A 20508-nucleotide genomic window follows, 5' to 3' on the forward strand; every position below is an offset into this window, starting at 1 on the left:
GCGTAAAGATATGGTATATCAAGGTTGTGGACCCTATAGAGGTCACAATTTTTATCCGATTTTGTTGAAACTTGAAATGTAAGTTTATAACACAAAGATCTCAGTTCCTTGTTCTCTTTCCATCTCTCAAAAATGTGGGCGAATCCTGCCTGGCAGCCGCTGTTTTTTTTTCCAGCAAAGATTTTGTGCAATGCCAACCACCGCTGGTCATCTGGACCCACCATTAGGAAATACCCGTTTACAAATAGCCAAATTAATCACAGCACTAATATCAACTAATACACATTCAGTTAATACAGAATTAGCCAATCTTAACACAGTACATGTTTTATTGGTAAGACAACTTTTTTTTATTTTATGATCAGTAGTCGAATACCGCGTTTTATCAGTGAAATAAAAGTGTTATTCCACTGGCTAGCAGTAGTCCATGTTGTTTTTACCTAAAATGATTGTAAAATCATAAAATAAATAGAACATTTGTTGTTTTGTCGTGAATAACATATTTTATTTCATCTCTAAGCAAGAAAACGTTTATATTTTCACGAATGCTAAGTTTTCTTGCTTCTCGATGAAATAAAATATGTTATTCACTCTAAAACGACAAATATCCTCTATATCTTGTTACTTCATAGCCTGTGCCAATCAAAGTTTAGGGGTGGATACTGAAATAGGCTTGGTCTGTTCTTCATTTCTGAGTTAAAGATGACTTCCAAGACGTGACGTAAACATAATTACAATGTTTGAGAAGGATTTGAAGCATATTTATGACAAATTAATTAGTTTGAATATGTTTTTAGTCAATTTATACCATTAAAACACCCAGTTTATACACGGGAACCCATCTTTAAAGTCTTGATGCACCGTTTTAGCTCTATAGGAATCACTTGCAATATTGTGAAAGGTGAATCTAATCGGAAAATCAGGAGGTTGAGTGGTCTAGTGGTTTTACGTGTGCACAAAGTCTGTCATTGAGTCAAGTGGTGTGGTTTCGATTTCCCAAGAGTAGGGTTAGGGTTAGGTCCAACGATAAAATTATTGAAATGACCTAGTTTGTGTTGAGTGGACATTAAACCCCATTTGGTTTATTTTTCCTAAAATAGTAAGTTCTATACAGAACTGTCCAATCAATGAATCTGGAGGCCGGTTCCGGCGTTCGGTCTGTAATTATACAGACATCACTTAGTTTGTAGGTGAAAAGACGTAGTCGATGAAATAAAATAAGTTATGATGTGAAATCTGTAACTGTGAAACAGGTAAAAATGCCCTGTACTAGATATATATTGTATTTTATTTTGTAGGATCTCTATTTTAAATATATATGGAATAATTTTTTACATACCCAAGTTGAACAGTGTTTATCTACAATACTCACAAACTTACCTGTTGAAATAGATGGTCGCAAGCAACATCCATTACTAGCTCAGGTAAATATTACAATATATCAGAGATATCATTATCCTGGTGGCTCAGTGAGTAAGGGGCTGGCTCACCAGCTCAGGTAAATCGAAGAAGTCACTTTTCACTTGTATTAACCCTTTCACTGCGTATACCCGGTAGTACCGGGTATTATAAAATGTCGGTAAAATGCGCGTACCCGGTATTACCGTGTACTCAGTAAAGCCCTCGCTAAAATTACCGTAACTGCAAGTGCCATCTATTGTATTTTCTATACACTAGAACATATTTCCACGTGTTTCAAAGCGCAAACCGTAAAATGGCGGAGTGCATAGTGACAAAGTAGACGATGCACTCTCGACGAAGTCGTGAATGACGTCTTGCTGACCAACACGTGGACAATTTCGAGGCGGGTGATACACATAATTCGTTTCCAGTTACTTGATTCTGATTGTAGTCAGGACAGTGATTGGTATTATGAAGTGTGTGATTTGTTGCGCGACGTTCCGCCCATGGCTAGCTATGTCTCCCGTGCATGATGAACAAGCCCAATGTGAACACGATAGCCCTGTGTCTGCAGTAGATTCTGACAATAATTCTGATGTTGATGATAATGCTGGCCTGCTGGATCGTAAAAGACGTAGGCAATTCCTGAGTCCCGAACGTGTAGATCTATTGACTGACTATATTGATAATGATATGGGACTTGGGGAGGAAAGTGAAAGTAAAAACAAGGTATTACAATCCGCACGTGGTCATGGCAGCGGGAGACGTGATGCGCGTGTTTGTGGCGGCATTGGTCATGGCTGCTATTGATATTTTTGTTCATTTTATATATCTTTATCAAAATCCAGTGAAAAAAACAATATCTTTTAAGTATTTCATGGAGAAAAATTTGTGTTCGTGTTAGCTTTAGTGAGAAATGAGAAATCCAAAATGGCCGCCATAACGTCACGTGACTACATTATTATGCAAATTTCCAAAATTCTATTTTTTCCTCTTAGCCCAACCTCATGCCCATCCCAACAGACAAAAAGATTTTTCATAAAAGCTTCCATAAGTACTGCTTGGCATTCAGTTCCAACCTCCCTTTTTTCCTCAAAAAAGGGTCTAGCACAGGCAGTGGATTTACGTCTAGCATTGAAAGGGTTAACTTAGGTGCCACGGTGGCTCAGTTAAAAAAGTGCTGGCTCTTTAACTATAAGGACCCATGGTGCTTTGGGAGTAAAGTGTGGCTCATTAAATAGGAGTCACAGTGGCTCTGTGAGTAACGTGCCTGCTCATTAATCTGGAGGTCCACGCATGTACTTGTAGGCGTGCACCTAAAGGAACTCTTGGATGATGGATTTTGATGAATAGTAATTTTAAATTCCGCTGGCTGGCAAAATCTTCCTCATAACATGTTAATGTCTTTTATTTTAGTTATTTTCAGGGTCAAAAATAATACAGAGGTTAACGGAAGAATGGCAGGAAAATGACAACGTTGAGTAAGATATTTTTACGCTTATTTATCAACGGTGGTTCAGTGAGTAAGACGTTGGCTCGCCAACCTGGAGGTCTCGTGTTTAATCCCTGCTTTGGCCAAGAAAGTTCATCAGGATTCTCTGACATGGTTTCTCCTTGTCTGGGGTGCAGGATGGAGGGAGTGACAAGGACAGGTTACTAGTCGTTTGGATGGGACAGAAAACCGAGGTCCTGTGTATAAATTGGCATGCACGTAAAAGATCTCTTGGCAGATGGAATTCGATATAAGACATAAGAGTAGGCCACAGTGCCAATGTCTGGCCAAAATTTCCCTCATAGCTCACTCTATGGCGTATGCCTGTCTTCATTAGCCCAGTTGCAGCAGAACAGTAGGTCATTAAACCCCATTTCATTTACTTATTTTATCAGAGGATCGTGCTAAATATCAATTTAATGGTATGTAAATTTTTTGGGCTGGTTGGGCGACGAATTGGTCTAACGCTTGCTCTGCAGATCGGAAGGTCTGTCATTGGGTCAAGTGACATGGTTATGAACCCCCAATTGTACGTGACAAGCGGAAGGGTTGCCTGCCTAACCTTAGGGGTTTTCTCCGAGTCCTCCGGTTTCCCCCCACTACTAAAGAACCCTTAGGGCAAGCGAACAATTGAAATAAAATTGAACCATAAGTTAGTCCCGAGGGTGACCTAGTGGTAAGTGGAGCTTAATCTTAAACCCTCAAAGTTAAAACCACAGTATCACTTGACTAAAATTTAAATTTTTTTTTTTTTGTAGGGGCAAAGAAAATGGTAAACGAAAAGGCTTTATGGGACATTTAACTAAAATGGCCAATGCATTAGTTAGTGCTATGGAAAAGGGAGATAATTGTGAATTAGTCAAAGATCAGTTTACAGGTTAGTCAACAGTATATAACAACAGTGGGCCTGCTTGATTTGTTCGCCGATAAGTGAGCCGGTTTCTACTACGGCGTACGCCTGTCAGGTTACCGTATCGAAGCAAATCAAGTGACCCGGCTGATAAACAATATGGCATCGGATAATGTTATAATATTAAACCGGTTACATGACATCTTTTAATCAAAAACAGTATGACTTGAAAGTGCCCGCAAAATAAGCTGAAAATTATTATTAGTAATATTACTGAGAAAAAATAAATAACATATGAACTTCTGGTTTTACGAAGCTCAAATTCAACTTCAAAACACTTGGTTTAATTTTAACGCTTTAAAATTAGTGTTTTATGGCATTCCTAAATAACGTGAATTTTATCTCGTTGACATGTTCACCATCTTCCGCCGGTGTTCGCTGCTGCCGCCAAAGCGTCGCATTCGGCGTACGCCACAGCCAAACTTCTGTCGACTTCAGGTGAAATCAAGTGACCTCGCGCAAAAACTGCCGAACTGTGGTCAGCCAGTATTGACAAATCAGACATTAATAATTAACTTATCCAAACCATAATCAACTCTCAGTGTCATCTTATGTGTCGGATTTTCACTGGATTTGAATCTGATCTGCTGCTCAACGCTCATTGATGATTAAATCCAAAAATGGATAATCGAGACTTATGTTTTTTCTCGTACCGACTATAGTAATGATGATTGAGGCTAGCCTAAAATTCAAAAGCTAATTTCGCGGTTCAGAGTGGAGCCATTTGACTGCAATTTTCAACATATTCTATTTACGTTCTCTATTTTTTAACTATTATATTACAATCAACTCTTTATCTAATCTCCCATAGTACCTCTTTAATTTAGAAATTATATGATTTATATAAATATAATGCTGGATTGAATTTTTTTCAGATGTTAGTGATGAAGAGAAGCAAAAATGGGAAAAATTTGTGAGCAGTTCATTAGCAGATACAAACAAGAAAAATACAATAGAATTGGTAAGTTACTGTTTCATTAGCCCAGTAGGTGCAGAACTGTAGGATGTTAAACCTCATTTTATTTCATTGTTTCGTGTATCTCCCACAAGTCGTTACAATTTTTTTTCTTCCAAGAGCCTCGGTGGCTTACTGGGTTAGATACTGGCTTGCTAGCCTGGAGGTTGCGTGTTCGATCCCAGAAAGTTCATCGGAATTTTCCGACATGGTTACCTCTTGTCAGTGGTGCAGGACGGAGAGCCTGACAAGGACAGCTGTCTAGTTCGGATGGGATGAAAAAACAAGGTCCCATGTACACATTGGCATGCACGTAAAAGATCCCTTGGCAATTGGAATTTAATATAAGAGTAGGCCATAGTGCCGCTGCCCGGTCAAAATATCCCGCATATGCCCGTCTTCATTAGCCCAGTCGGAACAGAACAGTAGAACGTTAAACCTCATTTCATTTCCTGTTTTCTTTTTCTTCCAATGATTAGTATTTTTAAATTTGATATTTATTTAAGACCATAGAAATTTTACTATCTGGTGCAAAATATTTGTTCCTCAGGATGTTTATTTCTTCTCAAGTAAAATGAATGATTTATTTAGATGTTCTAAATGTTAGTCCCAACCATTTGAAGTTGATGTGAGACTTTTGAGGGGGGGGGGGGGGGTAGGTGGCGAAATGGTTTAATACGTGGGCGTTTGATCATAAGGTCTGTCAAACGATTCCCCCGCTTGTACGTGACAAGAAGTAGAGTGGCTTGTCCAACCTCGTGGGTTTTCTCCAGTTTCCTCCCACTACTAAAGACCCGTACATGTAGCAAATTATTGAAATAAAATTGAACCGTGTGTTAGTTCCAAAATGACCTAGTTTGTGTCAAGTGGTGGTTAAACCCCATTTCTATCCTTTGCTCTCTGATGTAAGCCATGATTTTGTTTGTATTTTAGTTAAGAAATCATACAATAGGATCGAGTAGTGAAGATGATGATGCTGATTTTAAAGACATTCCATTTCCTCAGGATACTGCCATGCAACAGGTAAGCTACATCCAGTACAATATATCTTCACTTTGTAGGGACAACGGATAGTTGTTTGGATGGGACAAAAATAAAATGAGGCCCAATGTACACATGGGCATCCACCTAAAAGAACCCTTGACCGTTGGTTTTTGATGCGAGTAGGCCATAATCCCGCTGTCCAGACAACATTTCCCTTCTAGCAAAATGTATGGCATACACCTGTCTTCATAAGCCCAGTCGAACTAGAATGTTAAACCACATTTCATTTCCATTTCTTAACTTAGCAAAAGATGTAGATTGTTAACCTATTTCTATATTCTAATCCATGAATCAGGTGGGGGAGGGGGGTCTGGTTGGTTTGACGCCTGCGCGTTAGATCGAAAGGTCTGTCATTGAGTCATGGTTTCCTTTATTCGCTTGTACGTGACTAGGAGTAGGGTTGTCTGTCTAACCTCGTGGGTTTTCTCCGGGTACTCCTATTTCCTCCCACCGCTAAAGACTCCTACGCACAAACGAAATATTGAAATAAAAAATCAAACCATTTTATCCCTGAAATGACCTAGTTTGTGTCAAGTGGATCTTAATCCCTATTTCTTTCTCTCGATTTCTAAATTATGACTCTTTTCTTCATTGTTGTACGATAGGTTTATTTTCTCTTTTTTCTTAGCCCTCATTCCAGTTGTTCTATACTGCTTAATCTGCTATATTATTGTTTTGCATGTTTCCTTTTTGATTAAACCTTTTTTTTAAAAAAAAATATAAAATCTTGAGCATGTAAACCTACATTTTGATTGAACCCTTTTTTGTTTTTAAATTGTTTAAAAATCTTGAGCGTGTAAGCCTACATGTTTTGCTTAGGTTTTATCAGAGAAGCTTGGTGACAATCGTTGAAATAAATACCTTGTAGGTTTATATACACACTTTAAATTTTGTCATAAAAGGAAAGGATGGTTATATAGCATCCCCCCTTAGATAAATCTGCCATAGCTAAATTCACATTGATCAGCAGTGAATATTCGCTAGGCCGCTACAATCACAGATAAGGATAGCATCGATGCGACTTAATGAGCCCCCAATATTAACTTTTTTCCTCCGAAAAATTAAATTCTAAAACTTCTTTTAAATGTTTGTGATATATGTAGGTAGAAAATATTTCCTATTTAGTGTAAATGGGTATGCAATACTAGTAAAGGGCCCTGACCAGTAACGTTTTATGTAAATAATGAACACGCCAATGATTGATGCTCCATGATGTAACGTTACATGTTAAAAGCAGTCATCTTTTTAACAGAGATATAAGAAGACTTTATCGCAGTATCTCTGTGAAACAGATTGAGCTAAATCCCCTGAAATGTGAAAAATAGGAAATCGACCTTCGACATGAAGTATAACTTTCACATAACGTCTATCTGATATAAGTTTTAATATTTAGACCATGGGTGACAAACATTTTACATTTCATGTGCCCGATATTATCTGTAGGACTTAGGATAGGCCATACAAAAGATTAAATTAATAAAGAAATAATATCAGGAATAGAAATGTTATTTAAAGTGAAATTTGTTATTCTTTGTATTGGATAATTGTTACATGTAGCATGGTGTTTGTGCCAAATGTTAAATACCCCTGAATTGTGACACTTGATATATGCTTATATTTTGAGCTTGATTTTATTTTGTCTGTTATTATTTATAAGTTGTTTCACAGTTTGACACTCTGTTGAAATGGGACATAAAATACATTATGGTTGGGCTTCCTCCTCTTATACCATAATCCACTTCAGTGGTCAGTTAAATCTGGTTTAATGTCTACAGTATGTTAATTCTTGTTGACTGGTATCATGGGTACGAATAATACAGGGGGGTTGGGGTGAGGAAGATGGCCGAATGGTTAATGCGTGCACATTGCATCGTTAGGTCTGGCATTGAGTAAAGTGGCATTGTTTCGATTCCCAGCTTGTACATGACAAAGAGTAGGGTCGTCTGTCCAACCTCGTGGGTTTTCTCTGGGTCGTCTGTCCAACCTCGTTGGTTTTCTCTGGGTCCTCTGGGTTTCCTCCCTACTGTTAAAGACCCCTACGCGCAAGCGAATTATTGAAATAAAATTGAACCACATGTTAGTCCCGAAATGATCTAGTTTGTGTCGAGTGGATGTTACCCCCCGCCATACCACATCGTTAAACCAAATTCCATTCCCTTCTCTTACTTCCCTAATCTACAACTGTGAAATAATTTATTGAAATGGCTGCTCATTGTGGAGCTGATTAGCAATAGCTGTTGTCCAGGTAGGACAGGGTTATTATTTGCTGGCTGTTGCGTTATATCTAACCGTAGCTGTTGTCTCACCCATGTGTTATTAGTTAGGACGGGGTTAATATCTTGCTCTTGACTGTGTCATTACCTGCTTTCCTTATTAGGCCTTCTCTGATTACCAGCTACAACAGATGACCAGTACCTTCATTGATCAGTTTGGTTTTAACGAGGAAGAATTCGCAGAACAAGAAGAAAAAATAGAGTAAGTTTACTGGTTTACAGGGGTATAATGCCACACATTGGCTCGCTGACCTGGAGGTTCTGTGTTTGATCCCTGCGTCAAGTGGATATTAGATCCCATTTCTCTCTCTAATTGGGGTTTTCGGTTAGGTTCCCTCTTGTCAATGGTGCAGGACGGAGAGCCTGGCAAAGAACAGTATATAGTTGTTTGGATGTAAAGGAACCTTTTGCAGTTGGAATTCGATAAAAAGTAGGCCATCGTGACGCTGTCCGGGCAAAATTTCCCTCGTAGCATGCTGTATGGTGCAGGACGGAGGGCCTGGCAAGGGACAGCATATAGTCGTTTGGATGTAAAGAAACCTTTTGCAGTTGGAATTCGATAAAAGAACAGGCCATTGTGCCATTGTCCTGATAAAATATTCCTCATAGCACACTTATGGTCTGTCTTCATTAGCCCAGTCAGTGCAGAATAGAAGGAAATTAAACCCCATTTCATTTGCCTTGAGATAAACACGGTAAGGTTGTGGAGAACTGTGGCGGGGGGTTGGATGGCCGAATGGTTAGCATGCGCGCGCTGTATCATACGGTCTGTCATTGAGTCAACTGGCGGGGTTTCGATTCCCCGAATGTACGTGACAATGAGCAGTGTCGCCTGTCCAACCTCGTGGGTTTTCTCCGGGTCCTCTGGTTTCCTCCCATTGCTAAAGACCCCTACGCACTAGCGAATTATTGAAATAAAATTGAACCATGTGTTAGTCCCGAAATGACCTAGTTTGTGTCGAGTGGACGTTAAACCCCATTTCTCTCTCTCTCTCTTGGAGAACTGTGTACTTGTGGGCAGTACAACATCAATGATAACAATACAGCCACTCTTGCTCAAAGTGTTAAAGAAAATGTTTTTTCCAGCCTGTTTGTATTATAATTGAGAGATTTGATCAGTTGACCAGACTTTAAGTTTATTTTGTTTCTGTATATTTTTTAGTGCACCTTTTAACGAGAGAATATCTAGTATAGATTTTAATATTACTGCTGATGAAGAAAATGTAAGTAGTGTTTTAACAGATTTTCACAAAGCATTCTCAGATTTAAAAAATTTACTTAACTTTCAATCACTGTTTATGAGAAATATCTTTGATCCAGAAACATGTATTTTTTTATTGATGTATTTGATACATTAAAGCAACAAAAGTTTTATAAAGAGTTATATTTTAATTACAATAAGGCAAACAATTTTGAGAAAATTCTTAACTTAAGTCTGAGAATGCTTCGTGAACTCAGGGCCTGACTAATTAATTATTCAATACCGTTTTGGAAAGTAAACAGTTTCAAACCCAACACTCATTATCTAATCAAGGCAGACCATTTTAAACTACATGTCAGTAGAAAGCCAATATTTATCAATGATTAACAATGTGCCAACAATGGTTTGAAACTAAACATTAAATACAGAAAATCCCGCTAAAACAGCACACAAGACCCGAGTTGTAATGGTTAAAGATGATGATTTTCATAGCCTTTTTATCACATTACGTTTGTGCTGACAAACCAGTTAGTTGCGTTCGTTCATTATTCATAAGTAAATGGTGACTAAAACTGTTTATTGTTAAAACTGTGGCTCAGTATCCAGGAGGATCGGGGTTTGATAATGGTGTTGTCGCAACAATTCCTCACGATTTTCCAACCTGGTTTCCTAAAGAGAAAGTGGAAACGCATGCCATATTGTATCTTTAATTTCCGTCATTATTTTCAGAATGCAAATACAGCAATGTTTGAACAAGCATGTAACTCAAAGATCCAACAGTTCGATGATAACGACAGTGATGAGGATATCTGGGAAGAAAAACCACTTACATTTGATAAAAGTTCATCACAAAATATAAATACCAGACCAAAGTATGTCGATTCTAACTCAATTTCCCTTGAAATAGAAACAAACTCGGTTTCCATTTAAACAGAATCAAACTCAATATCTTGTGAAATGAAAACAAACTGAATTTCCATTGAAACAGGAAATAAAAACCTTGTTTTCTAGGGAAAAGGAATCTTTTGCACTCCAATTTCCATTTAAACGGAAACAATTTAACTCAACTTCCATTAAAATGGAAGGACAATCCAATGATCTAACTTAATATGGGGAAATGATTTGTTGACCTTAAAATAAAAACAAGCTCAATCTTCTTTGAAAAAAAACTCCAATTTCCATTGAAAAGGAAACAACTTATTTTTCATTGAAATACAAAAATTAGAACTCAATAACCATCACTTTAAACTCTGCTGCCATTGAAACTTATACCAACGCTCATTGAACTCAGTTTCCATTGAAATGGAAGCAAACTCATGCTGGTCCTCAATGAGTAGGATGTTGGCTCGATAACTTGGAGGTCCCATGTTTGATCTCTGCGTTAGTCGAGAAAGTTATCGGGATTTTCCGGCGTGGTTCCCCCTTGTCAGTGGTGTAGGACGGATGGAATGAATAACCGAGGTCCCATGTATACATTGGCGTGTACGTAATAGAACCCTTGACTGTTGGAACTTTTCCAAACAAAATTTCTCTCATAGCACACCATGGCGTATGCTTGCTTCATTAGTCAAGGGAGGAGTAGGACGTTAAACCACATTTCATTTCATATGCAGGTAACATAATATATATGGGAGGTTGGGTGGCTGATTGGTTAGCATGTGTGTGCTGTATCATAAGGCCTGTCATTGAATCAACTGGCATGGTTTTGATTCCCCGGTTGTACGTGACAAGGAGTATGGTCGCCTGTCCAACGTCATGGGTTTTCTCCGGGTCCTCCAGTTTCTTCCCACTGCTAAAGACCCCTACGCGCAAGCAAATTATTGAAATAAAATTGAACCTAGTTTGAGTCGAGTGGATGTTAAACCCCATTTCTCTCTCTCTCTCTCGTATGCTTATAACTTAATATATATGGTTATTTGTAAAAGTAGATTACAAGAGACACGAGGTGAGAATAGTAGCGAAGAGGAAGAGAGTACAGATAGTGAAGAAGAATTAGATTCACCACGAGTTATCACACAAAAACCTTCCGCAGAAAAAATGGATGTCGATGGTAGGTCTTCTATACATAATATCTCATGTACAGGCGTGGGAATTGGGATTTTAGATGAACCAGACAAATGTCAGACACAATCTGGTTAAAATACACATCTTATATTTTGTTTCATTTTTATACGCCCACATTGAAAAGTGGTTGTATATTGTCGTCTTCCCCATCCAGCCGTCGGTCCGTCCGTGGATGCTCTATGATCATAGTTATCATCTGATTGATTTTATATTTATACACCGTGTTTACGCCTATATATAATCGTTTCGATTGACTTGGGCTTCATTCACAGAGTTTAAGGTCTTGAAACGAACAAGTATATTGATTTTCAATGGTTTTTGATAATTTGAACAGCTAAATCCATGATATTGAATGTTTTGTATACTAAACGTTAGCATGGGCCAAACAAATTCTAATGATTTACTGATAATTACTTAATGAGTTGTTAATCTAAAATCAGATTTTAGTGTATTGTAAATGTTTCATTACCGACAAAAGTAAAAGTATGCGACAACTCTTGTTGACTGCCCGGCCAATTTAGCTGCTGTGGGCATATGTTTCGTTGCCTGGCAACCTATCTTTTTATTCTTTCGATGGTCTACACTACATGAAGGTCTGACCGGTTGTAGTGGAAGGTCGCGTCAGAGGTCATAAAAGCGGCTTTTGACCTTTTGACAGTTCTCGTTTATTTTCACAAAGTACCGTAATCTGTTATCAAAACCACTGTCGTGGGCTTAGTTGTGACTGAAGTTGGTCTATTCGGCAGTTATTATTATGCGGACTGGAACTAAACTGCTTTAAAAAGTCACAAAGTAGTGTTTTTATTTCAATTTCAACGAAATTATTTAAGAAATTTGGCTTGTCCGCAGGCAGGCGGAATGCGAAAATTAAGCTGTCCTACATAATGATTAACCGGACCCAGGTGTCGGGCGATGAGAATTGTGCACTGCTGACTGAATAAAATTGATGCCTTTCCAATTCACTAACAAACTGTGTGCTTAATAAATAAATTTCCCTCGTGTTTGGGAGAGCACCAAAATTTACTCTGGGAATTATCGTAATTGAATTCCCAACTGAATCAGTTTATTTATAAAATTATCAACAAATAGCAGTCTGACCACCAGAATAATATTTTCTGTCTTCCAGGAGGCTGGGTTGCAAACTTCGAAGATGCCAATGTTGAGGGTGATCCTGTTGCTATGGATACAGCTTCTCCGTGGGATAATGTACCGGTAGTATCAGCAACTGACAATCCAGATAAATGGGCAGAGTTTACAAATAAGGTGCCAGCCACTGCTGAAGCCGAGAATTGGGCCGATTTTACAAGTTTTCCTCCCAAAGATAATACTACTTCTAAAAAGTATGTTTATGTGTTCAATTCTGTAATTTGTGCTCACCAACTAAGAGGTTTTGGGCTGCTCCTGGGACTGGCCGAGAAACTTCCTTGAGATTTTCCGCTCCTGGGGTTGGCCGAGAAAGTTCCTTGGGATTTTCGTGTGGGTTACCTCTTGTGCAGGACCGCAGAAAAGTAGTCTGTTAAACTCCATTTCACTTCACTTCATTTCAAGGTTTTGTAAGAGGTATTTGATCAAGGTTCTGAAATTTAATTCTTTTGGTCCTGCTAACAATGTAATTAGGTAAAGCAGAGCTCACAACCAGACGATGTGTTTGGTAGCTCGCAGACCAGCTGCAAGAAACCAGGTGAAAAGTTAGAATTGCAGGACCAAAAGTCTCTACGACCATCTGCGATCTCCTATGGTGCCGAACTCACACAGATGACGCTCACACAGATGATGCGTACGGTGGGGTTGTGAACTAGGCTATAAATTAATTGTATGATTATTTGTTATACAGTTTGTGAATATTTTATTTCAGAGATAGTCCACATGAGCCTAGAAATAGTTCTCCTATTGCTATGGATACCAGTGACAGTACAAGAAGTAGTGCCTATTGTAAGTGTAACTTCTCAAATTGCTCTCAGTAACATATGTCCAACCAGATACAAAAATGTATTTAGAGTTTCCTCCCTTTGACACAAAAAGTGTCTGTGATGTTTACAAATGGCTAATTTATTCTCTGGGCAATCTAATATCAGATATTTTGAGCCAAATGTATGGTTGAGATATTTAGCATAGCATATAGCATATTTACTTTACTAAATTTTTCTTTTTGAGTTGTGGTCGTTTTTATACGCCTGCACTGAAATGTGGCTGTATATTGCTGTTGGTCCGTCCGGTGGTCCGGTGTCCACAAACAAATCAGTTAATATCTGATTGATTTAAAATTTATTTGTAGTGTTTACGGTAAAACGTTTCATCAATTGGATGTGCAGTTAACAATGACTATATTACTTATATTCATTAGCCCAGTTTGGAGCAAAACAGTAGGACGTTAAACCCGAGTTCATTACATTTCATTTATATTCCTGTATATACATTGGGGGGGGGTTGGATGGCCGAATGGTTAGCACGTGCGTGCTGTATCATACGACCTGTCATTGAGTCAACTGGCGTGGTTTCGAATCCTCGGTTGTACGTGACAAGGAGTAATGTCGCCTGTCCAACCTTGTGGGTTTTCTCCGGGTCCTCCGGTTTCCTCCCACTGCTAAAGACCCCTACGCGCAAGCGAATTATTGAAATAAAATTAAACCATATGTTAGTCCCGAAATGACCTAGTTTGTGTCGAGTGGACTTAAACCCCATTTCTCTCTCTCTCTCTCTGTGTATATACATGCTAACAGTGACTATACTACTTATATTCCTATATTGACTGGTTAACAGTGACTATACTACTTATATTCCTATATTGACTGGTTAACAGTGACTATACTACTTATATTCCTATATTGACTGGTTAACAGTGACTATACTACCTATATTCCAATATTGACTGGTTAACTTTGACTATACTTCTTATATTCCTGTATATACATGCTAACAGTGACTGTACTACTTATATTCTATATTGACTGGTTAACAGGGTCTATACTACTTATATTCCTATATTTACTGGTTAACAGTGACTATACTATGTATCTATATTTACAGTAGTACAAAGTGCTTCAGCTAATTTAGAAAATCAACTGTTAGAAGCAAGTAAAACTGATAAGAAAGACGATGTTACATTAACTGATGTTAGTGAATCTACAGAATTCCCTAAACAAGTTCCGGTAGATAAAGATTCTAATATGGTCTCCACTGTAACAAGGTAAGTAATTTTATTTCTACTTCTGTCTCATCACTCATCAGCTTTGCATAATTCTGAGATTAATACACTTGTGTAAGTAGGTGATTTTGGCCCTGAATTATTAACTGGGTTTTAGGGGGCGGGCGGGGGGGGTCTATTGGTCTGTCTTTGAGTCAAGTGGCATGGTTTCAATTCCCCGCTTGTAAGCGACATGGTGTAGGTTTGCCTGTCCAAACTCTTAGATTTTCTCTGGGTCCTCTGGTTTCCTAAAGACCCCTATGTGCAAGCAAATTATTGAAATATAATTGAACCATATGTTTGTCCCGAAATAGCCTAGTTTGTGTCGAGTCTCTAGTCTCTCTCTCATAATTGATATTTAAATATTTCAGTGAAAAGAGTACTACTAATGAATCCGTTCCAGTAACTGTCGCTAACGACAATAAAGCGAAACTAGAAGCAAGTGTATCAAACAAAACAAGTCCGACCGATTCGACCCAAAGTCCAAAAGACAAGTAAGTAACTAGTATCTTCAGTCATTTTGTTCTATAGATTGACCCCACCCCATGGTTTTTCTTGGGTTATCTCCAACAGCTATAGACCCCTACATGCATATTCTAGTCACAAAAGTGTCATGGGAGTATTGAACTGATCTTCCAGTATTCATCTATTGTTTTAAATTCAGTTAAGTGTTTGTGTAAATTCACCAATACACATGCAAGTTAGATTTTACTTGAGTTAATTCACTAATACACATGCAAGTTAGATTTTACTTGAGTTAATTCACCAATACACATGCAAGATAGATTTTACTTGGAGTTAATTCACCAATACACATGCAAGATAGATATTTTACTGAGTTAATTCACCAGTACACATGCGAGATAGATTTTTGTAAATTAACTGATATTTGTGCACCATATATTTTTCTTGAGTTTTGCTGCTACACAGAATATTTAATATTTTGTTTAATTTTATTGTACCCATATAAGGTGTGAACAGGAAAACGTAGTTGACGATTCTGCAGATAACTTGAACGCAAATTATCAGTGAGTTGAGGTTAAATGTTACAAGTTGTCTTCTCCTGTCTTTAAGGGGGTGGACAGTAGAAAATTTCAGTTTTTTTAATTATTGAGGTAAAGTCACCATTCTTACACATCTAAGAACACATCCATTGAATATTACAAAAACGGCCGAAAAATTTTCCTGGGGGTACCTGTTGCTATGGAAACGGCGGCCATTTTGGATTTCTACGTATAATTTTAGTCATCCAGTTTCTCAGAAACTATTTAACAGAATGTTTTAAAATTAAGCAGAGAGGATACTGACATGTTCCTTTGTGCAATAGGCAAGTTTCATTACAAAATAATAATTAGAAAGCAAGTTATACATATTTTAATGTTAACTTCAAAATTCTTTCATGTGTCACAGTTGCTATGGCAACAATATATCAGGAACTATTTTGCAGATTTCAATAAAATTCTCCTATTGCACAAAGTTATTATATAGGAAGTTATATCCCAAGTTTCAAGAAAATCTGACGATAACTTTCAGAGATATAGCATGACTAAAATTGGTAACTCTAGAAAAAAACTGTTTTGAGAAATCAACAACTGAAGTTGAAGTATTTCAGTAGAACAACTTACGCCGATCTGTTCAATTCATTTATTTAATATTAATAAACTGACTTTTAATATATATATTTTCTAATGTATTTCTTATCAATATACAGTATTTTCTTATTTTATTTCTTGTGTGTAAATTTACAACTGAACATTGGCATAGGAATAGATGTTATTCAAAACAACCATAACTATAATAATCACTGACAGCAGGCCTGCGCGTAGGGGTCTTTAGTATTGGGAGGAAACTGGAGGCCCCGGAGAAAACCCACGAGGATGGACAGGCGACCCTGACCCTACTCCTTGCCATGTACAACTGTGGAATGGAATTCCTACAGAGAATATTTCACATCATATCACACTTGTTTTATCATTAGTCCTTCGTATGATACGAAAAACTGAGGTCTCTTGTATACGTTGGAATGCACGTAAAAGATCCCTTGGCAGTTGGAATTCGATATAAGAGTAGGCGATAGTGCCGCTGCCCGGGCAAAATTTCCCTCATAGCACACTGTATGTGTATGTCCGTCTTCATTAGCCCAGTATAGGAGCAGAACAGTAGGACGTTAAACCCCATTTCATTTCATTTCATTTGTTTTATCATATTAATACTCTCTAGAAAGGCTAACATACGCTTCTAATTTTGATACTAACAAGTAGCTTTTATTTATGGTAAAGATGGTTTTAATGATGGTTTGGAGTCCAATGTTACATATATATACAGGTGACAATTCTAAGGAATACAATTACTGCTTATTACTGAGCGGTGTTTCCACTAAACTTCTCTACAATATACACGATACATGTAAACAACAATAAGCAGTAATTGTATTCCAGTTCAATTACTAAATGCCATTGCAACAATTTACCATACATGTAGGTGGAGAATTTTGCACATACGGTGGCTATTCTGTTTATTTTTTCATCAAGTTCCAACTGTTATTTTACTTGAACAGAAATATGTACTAGTTTAAACTACAAAATTTTTTTGTATCCCCGCCGACGGCAGTAATTTCCGAATTACTCTTGGCAACCATTATACCGTATTTGCACTTTAATAAACCCCTGACACAGGAAGTCCTATGTCTATTACACTATTAGTGCTAATATGAAATGAAATGGGGTTTAATGTCCCTTGGCAGACACAAGCTATATACACAGACCCATTCCAAATTTAAGATAGAAAGCAATTTAAGATGGTTAAATTATCTATTGATATAATGTCAAACAATGTTATCACTTCTAAAACTAATGCCAAGAAAAAGTTGTAAAAGTTATTTTATAAAGTTTTAATAAGATTGGCCCCTCTTAATATTATTTTGTATTGAAAATGAGTAATTAGCTACCACAATGAGTTATGTCCCTTATATTTTGACGAAGTATTATCATACCTGGAAATAATACTTTTGGGACATGCTAATTAGAGAGGTTCAGGAATTTCCTGAGTCCACAATGGTCGCTTTATATAAATCTGGGGAGTACTAACCCTAACCTTTTTAAGAAGAGTAAAAGGTAAACTGGATCCAAGTTCAGTCTTTTAAAAAGGGTCAGGGTTAGTATTCCACAAAATACTCATTTATATAAAGCGGCTATTGTGGCCTACAATTAGAATCTCTCAATGTTTTTAGTTGTCTCTGACAAAATGTGAAGCACTACAGAACTAGTACCTGATATTTTCAACTTTGTGATGAACGTGCATTAAAACATAACTGGACAACACCAAATCTGAGCCAGGCATGATGAAAAGAACCAGCCACTCGGCAGACTCCAGTACCCTACATCTAGTTTGGCTGAATAACGAATTCCGCCATTGGAAATACTTTCAAATTCTCGGATTACAAATGGCGGCATTCATGAAGAGGCCTGTGAAGAGTATTTTATCATAAAAAGCTTTCAATGTTTGAAGCTGTTTTTCTTTCATGTTTATCAGATCTTTAAACAAAGTACAATTTCGCAATGAAAACTCTACACACTCTTCGAACGATGCTATTTTTAGAACTTCTGATAAGTAAATCGATAGCCGCATCAAAATTGTATGGGTGTAGGTACATATCACTTACCGTCATAGAGCTGAGGCTAGGTGTAGAGTACCGGGATCTGCCGCGGTTTGCCGAGTGAGGAATCAGTGGGATTGTACCAGACTAAACTTGAATTTGTACATGTGTCTGACACCGGTGCTTTACATTGAATTTCCTGGTTTAATTATAGGCGAGTTTTCAGTCTGATATGCAATTATGTTGGTTAGACAGAGAGAGAGAGAAATGGGGTTTAACGTCCACTCGACACTAACTAGGTCATTTTGAGACTTACATATGGTTTAAATTTATTTCAATAATTCGCTTGCGCTTAGGGGTCTTTAGCAGTGGGAGGAAACTGGAGGGCGACCCTACTTCTTGTCACGTACAACCGGGGATTCGAAACCATGCCAATTGACTCAATGACAGGCCTTATGATACAGCACGTACGTGCTGACCATTCGGCCATCCATCCCCCCCCCCCACCCCCAGAAAAATACAAATCTGTGTCAACATGATAATAGGAATCAGCAGAATTGTACCTGAATTCAGGTGCTTTAGGTCCAGGTTTATGATAGGAGAGTTCTCAGCCTCCTTATATTTATTGTTGTTGGTTAGACAGCCAAATACAATATATAGTCAACACTAAGTCAACCATGCAACAATTATAACCCAGGACTTGGTTCTTTTATAAGGCCCAGAAAAAAAAAAATATACCTGTGTTTATGGATAATAGGGTTGTGAGGTAACAATAAACACATATATTTTCTTATTTTGGCCAATTATCTAACGAACTGTTCGTCGATGAGTGGCTGATGCTTGAATCCAAAACTAAATAAGCCAAACACTGTAATAGACTTATCAGTTCCAATGGTTTAGCCATGATTATAACTATGCCAATTTTACATATAAAGTCAGGTTTGAATGCTCTATCATCAATGTCTGACATAGTAATTTCCTCTAGAATGGGTTATATAATCAAAAAGAACCATGACCTTTAAAGGAGCTGTCCCAGATATGTTTTAGAACCATCTGTGAAATCGGAGACGGCTCGTTAATTTAAGGCCGTCGTTCGCACTTCATTTGGTGAATTTTAACAATAAAATCGTTTTTTAAACTCTGATATTTTCTGAATTTTCCATGACGTATCATTACCTACATTTAGTTTATTTGGTAGTCGTTGGGATGGACGAAAAACTGGGGTCCTTTGTACACATTGGCGTGCACATAAAAGATCCCTTGGCAGTTGTCCAGGTAAAATTTCCCTCATATCACACTGCATGGCGTATGCCCGTCCGTCTTCATTAGCCCAGTCGGAGCTGAACTGTAGGACGTTAAACCCCATTTCAGTTTATTTGGAAATTTCGTTTGTTTTGATGATTTTACTTATTGTGTATTGTAATTTTTTTTTCAGTTTCCTTGCTAGCTCAGGACTAATGAAAGCTAAACCCTGTCTCACCACCACATCTCCTAAATCTGGTGGTGATGCTGGCATAATTCAAGATAATGGCCCGACTATTAAACCTGTAGATACTAATGATGCAATCACAGAAGCTAGGTAGGTTGTTTTATAATTAGATATCGAGGTGCGAGTAGTTAAAACTAGTCCCATGTGAGGATACACAGGGAGGTGGGGGGAATGCTGGGGAAACATCTCCATTTTCTACTGGCAGTTTGGAGTCTGGTTCTTGCAAAAATGACTAAAATTTGTCCAGAAAAAAGGATTTTAGCAGTGAGCGTATCTGGAGAAAACTTAACATTTTTTTCATATACATTCTTGGGTTCAAAACCACGCTACTTGGCTTAACGACAAACCTCATGATCCAAGATCTGGTAAAAAGGTCCAATGATATGAATTATAGAGAGCTATTCACATATCTTGTGCAGATTAAGATAGTCTAAAGAACAGTGGGGAGGGGGGTTTGGATGACCGAATGGCTAGCGTGTTCCGATTCCCCTGTTGTATGTGACAAGGAGTAGGGTCGCCTGTTCAACCTCATGGGTTTTCTCCGGGTCCTCCAGTTTCCTTCCACTGCTAAAGACCCTTACGTGCAAGTGAATTATTAAAATAAAATTGAACCATATGTTAGTCCCAAAATGACCTAGTTTGTGTCCAGTGGATGTTAAACTCTCTCTCTCTCTCTCTCTCTCTCTCTCAAGAACAGTAGTTTCAGGACGTTTTTTGGTTGTTCATGGAACTGGAGATGTACAAAGTTCTAGGGTTAAACATACATTATGTAAGAGCTAAATCTGCCTATTGCAGGTCTTCCTGTAGGCCTGAAATGTTATCTGAATTATTTATTAACTTATCCAGACTATTATCAACTCTCAATGTCATCGCTAGCCTGCGATATTTAGTGGATTGGAA

At 37.8% G+C, this 20508-nt stretch overlaps 1 protein-coding gene across 4 annotated transcripts in view; it reads left to right on the top strand.

Moving 5' to 3' along the window:
• LOC126809914 (serine/threonine-protein phosphatase 6 regulatory subunit 3) overlaps window positions 1-20508 on the top strand; it is a 41708-nt gene that overhangs the window by 12370 nt on the left and 8830 nt on the right. For 2 of the 4 annotated variants that reach the window (XM_050534770.2, XM_050534772.2), the window contains exons 11-25: window positions 176-334; window positions 1299-1424; window positions 2818-2882; window positions 3652-3770; window positions 4679-4764; window positions 5692-5781; window positions 8180-8277; window positions 9238-9298; window positions 10006-10148; window positions 11202-11326; window positions 12467-12680; window positions 13196-13272; window positions 14368-14527; window positions 14896-15018; window positions 19555-19698. In XM_050534770.2, coding sequence (XP_050390727.1) covers window positions 176-334; window positions 1299-1424; window positions 2818-2882; window positions 3652-3770; window positions 4679-4764; window positions 5692-5781; window positions 8180-8277; window positions 9238-9298; window positions 10006-10148; window positions 11202-11326; window positions 12467-12680; window positions 13196-13272; window positions 14368-14527; window positions 14896-15018; window positions 19555-19698 — 1790 coding nt within the window. The remainder of the gene's footprint in view (window positions 1-175; window positions 335-1298; window positions 1425-2817; window positions 2883-3651; window positions 3771-4678; window positions 4765-5691; window positions 5782-8179; window positions 8278-9237; window positions 9299-10005; window positions 10149-11201; window positions 11327-12466; window positions 12681-13195; window positions 13273-14367; window positions 14528-14895; window positions 15019-19554; window positions 19699-20508) is intronic. The other 2 variants (XM_050534771.2, XM_050534773.2) reach the window with 2 other exon arrangements.

Source organism: Patella vulgata, chromosome 2, assembly GCF_932274485.2.
Source record: "Patella vulgata chromosome 2, xgPatVulg1.2, whole genome shotgun sequence".
Lineage (NCBI taxonomy): Eukaryota > Metazoa > Mollusca > Gastropoda > Patellidae > Patella > Patella vulgata.